The sequence below is a fragment of the Vitis riparia genome, chromosome 3 (assembly GCF_004353265.1).
Source record: "Vitis riparia cultivar Riparia Gloire de Montpellier isolate 1030 chromosome 3, EGFV_Vit.rip_1.0, whole genome shotgun sequence".
NCBI lineage: Eukaryota > Viridiplantae > Streptophyta > Magnoliopsida > Vitales > Vitaceae > Vitis > Vitis riparia.
In genome coordinates, this window is record NC_048433.1 from 2278497 (window position 1) to 2281985 (window position 3489).

Sequence of the window (3489 nt, forward strand, 5' to 3'; positions counted from 1 at the left end):
GTTTTTCATCATTGCCTCCCGTGTAAAATCTAAAGATACAAATGTTTGGCTCATTGTATAGTAACATGTTCCTTGGCCATTCGTTTGCTTGATAAATTTAAAACTTTCATGGAAGTCCTTCCCAGAGAAACCATGAATGTGTTCTAAGTGGATTTCTAACCTACCCAGGACCATAGCTCATACACCACATCATAAAAGGAACAGAAGCAAAAGATTGCAATTGACTAGTCTGTAAGAGAACTGATTTAGAACAAACAACAAAAAATTGTATTTGTATTTCTCATTCATTTACAAGTATGCAAAAATCAATGGGCCCTTGCCCATGATTCTGTATTATGCTTTTTTTCAACTAGTGGCTGAGGATGTTGAGGAGAGACACCCTGGTTTTGATTAAACGCCTTGATAGGAACTCTATCCCTTCTTCAAGATCTTGAATGCTTGATTCTAGATTTGCTACCTCATTATGCACATTATCAGCATGCACTACATTAACTGATTTGTTCTTGTTGGCAAGGATGGTGCACAATGCAGCATCCACCTTCTCAAATTCACTAATTTCGGCTTCTGCTTCCTCACATGCCATGCGCTTGTGTTGCATCAATTTTGAGACTAACGACCAGCCACTTGTCTTTGATCCTGCTGTTGGCCCAGCTATTAAGGACAATAGAGCTTCAAGCACTGTGAGAGTGACTGTTTCCACCTCTCTTAACATGCTGACCATGGAGAGAGTCTTAGTGTCTTTGTTCAAGGCAGAGAATCCGCACTTGCTCTTCATGCCCTTCAGATTCCTTAGCCACTTGTGGATTGTCTTCTTTACCTTCTTCCTAGAAGTTAAATAGCTCCCAATCTCACTGGAGATCCCATTTTCAGTTCCACGCCTTCTGCGCATACTAGATTGAAGTTCATGCGCACCTTCCCTTGTCTGCAGCAAGGAATCCTTAGCAGCGCCACATATGTCCAGAAGCCTGAGAGATCCATCCAACAGTTCATCAACCCATTTCTCATGGCGGTTTTGAGCTAAGGTTTGTTGAGTGAATGGGAGCAGAAGCAAATCATCCACACAATCATGTGCATCTCTAAGGCCACTAAGTTTGTGGCTTATTGATGATGATGAAGAGGTGGCTTCAGAGGCTCTTAATCTGCACAAAATCTCATCAAATTCAGGAATGAGAGGGTGTGGTCTAGAGGGCAAACTAATAGAGCGAGCATGATAGGAGGCTTTTGGGTTTGAAGGAAAGAGAGCCATTTTCTTCCTAGTTAGGGAGAAAAGAAGGCCTGGAAGTTGAATGTACAATTTATCCTCGCTCTGTCATCTGCTCAATATATATAGTGAAGTGAGGAGACAAGAGGAATCTCTTCCTCTCCAAAAATCAATGAATGGTAATGTGATTTTGATTGGGATGCAAGCGATATACCAGCGATGTTTATGCATTGTCTCCCTCCAACCAATTCCCCAACTCATCACCCAATTAATTTAATTTGTAAAATCACATGCTTGGCTTATCATAATGTGATCAAGAAAGTAATTCATGGAATATGCATTCCCCGAGTGGTGCTCATAATCTCCTCTGGTAGAAGTAATCCTTCTGCTTCTATTCAAATATATGTATATATATATAACCAAATATCAGGACTAGTTCAACATCTATATTTTCCACCATCATAAAATTTGAAATTGAGAAGACAACAGGTCTGCATCACTTGTGCAAGCATATTCTGAGTAGGATAAAGGGCCTTTATATGGTTCTAATACTTTGAATATTATGATGAAAATGGTTGACAAAAAATCCTTCCAAATGCTAGTTTCTCTAGGCCCCTGATTAGTTTTTTTCTTTGTTGGTATAGTTCTTGTACTGCATGTCCTGCAGCATACGACTAGGGAATGATACTTTTAAGAAATGAAAAAGTTTGATGATTATGATCACAGTACTGGATGGCTCACTTGTATAATTCTGGACATCCAAGATTAGAAGCTCATGTCAGTACTTAATTTGATGAGGATTTTTCCTTCTGTTCTAGGTCTCTACTGTGCTTGCTATTACAAACCAGCGCTGGGCAATCAAACAATTGGTTTGGTATTGCATTCATGGATCTTGCATCTGAGTCATCTGTTTGGAAATCTGATTATTAGAATCAAATGGAATGGAATGTAACTTCCTTCAGGTACAAAAAATGGTTGGAGCTTAAAGCCAAAGGCACTTCATTTTTTATGAAGTATCAGACTCCTTGCTACTGGTTGTGGACGTCGGTGAGGGCCACTCTGCTTTTCCCAACAGATCCTTAAGCATGCATCCGCCAGTGCCTTCTGTAAAATCTGTGAACGACTTCAGCTCACCTTCTTCAAGATCAATTAGGTTTGATCTCTCTCTACCTAGTTATGATTCTGCATCATATATGAAAGAAATATCAACATGGAATGCTTTGGTGGAGGGAAGGAAGTGACAAGAACAATGTTGATTTTGGCAAAAAGAGTACATTTGTATGGAAAAAGTACAGTATTTCTCATTCTTGTACAAGTAAGCATCCTATGGCTTCTCACTATGAGTCTTTTAAACTAGTGGTTGATGTTGGTGTGCAATGCCAACATCTACCTTATGATTCTGCTTCTTTTCACATGCAACATGCTTGGAGTGCATCGATATGGACACTCAAGGCCATCCCTTTGTCTTTGGATGCACCTTTGGCCCAGGAATAAATGCCAAGAAGGATTCAAACACGGTGATGGGGGCAGCCTCTACCTCTCTTAATATGCTGACTAAAGCCACACTTTTTTGCCTGCTTGTCAAATCCCTCAAGGACTTGTGGATTGCCTTCTTTACCTTCTTCCTTGAAGGTAAGTGTTCTCCAACCTAATTTGAAGGCCCGAGTTCACCACATGGCTTTCTGCTGATAATTGATTGAAATTCTTGTGCAAGCAACACTGCATACATTCAATAGCAGAAGATATGCATCTGCTGCCTCATTAACTCATTTCTGGGTTTGTTGTTGGACCAAGTCTTGTTGAGAGAGTGGCAACAGAAGCAAATTCTCCAAACCATCATACAAATTTGCAAGGCTACTTAGATTGTTGCTTACTGATAATGATCAACAATTAGCTTCAGAATCTCCTAATCTACACGCAGTTGAGGAATCAATGAATGAGGATTTGAGGGCAAGCTGATGGAGCGAGCATGGTAACTAGCTTTGCAAACTGACAGAGAATAAGCCATCTTTCTTACAGGAGGCCTGACACTTACAATGTGCTATTCAGATCTACCAAGCTGCTTTCCTCCCTTGGCATCTGCTCAAATCATGTATATATATGGTGGAAGAGAAAAACAAGGAATCCCATCTTCTCAACTCCCATTGGCTGACAGCATGATTTTGATTCCATCTAAACACCCTGTCTGCCAATGTCTGTTAAAGTTCCTCAACCCAATTCATAATGACCATAAACAACTCTGTTCTTCGCAACACATGGTATCTTATAGTATATTGCTAGAAAATGAG

The 3489-nt window shown here is 40.2% G+C and overlaps 1 protein-coding gene across 1 annotated transcript; it reads right to left on the minus strand.

The window, feature by feature from the left end:
- Nucleotides 1-244: 244 nt before the first annotated feature.
- On the minus strand, nucleotides 245-1281 carry LOC117911763 (UPF0496 protein 4-like). The gene has a single exon (XM_034826188.1). The coding sequence runs from the start codon at nucleotides 1244-1246 to the stop codon at nucleotides 350-352; it is 897 nt and encodes a 298-aa protein (XP_034682079.1). The 5' UTR covers nucleotides 1247-1281; the 3' UTR covers nucleotides 245-349.
- Nucleotides 1282-3489: the final 2208 nt, after the last annotated feature.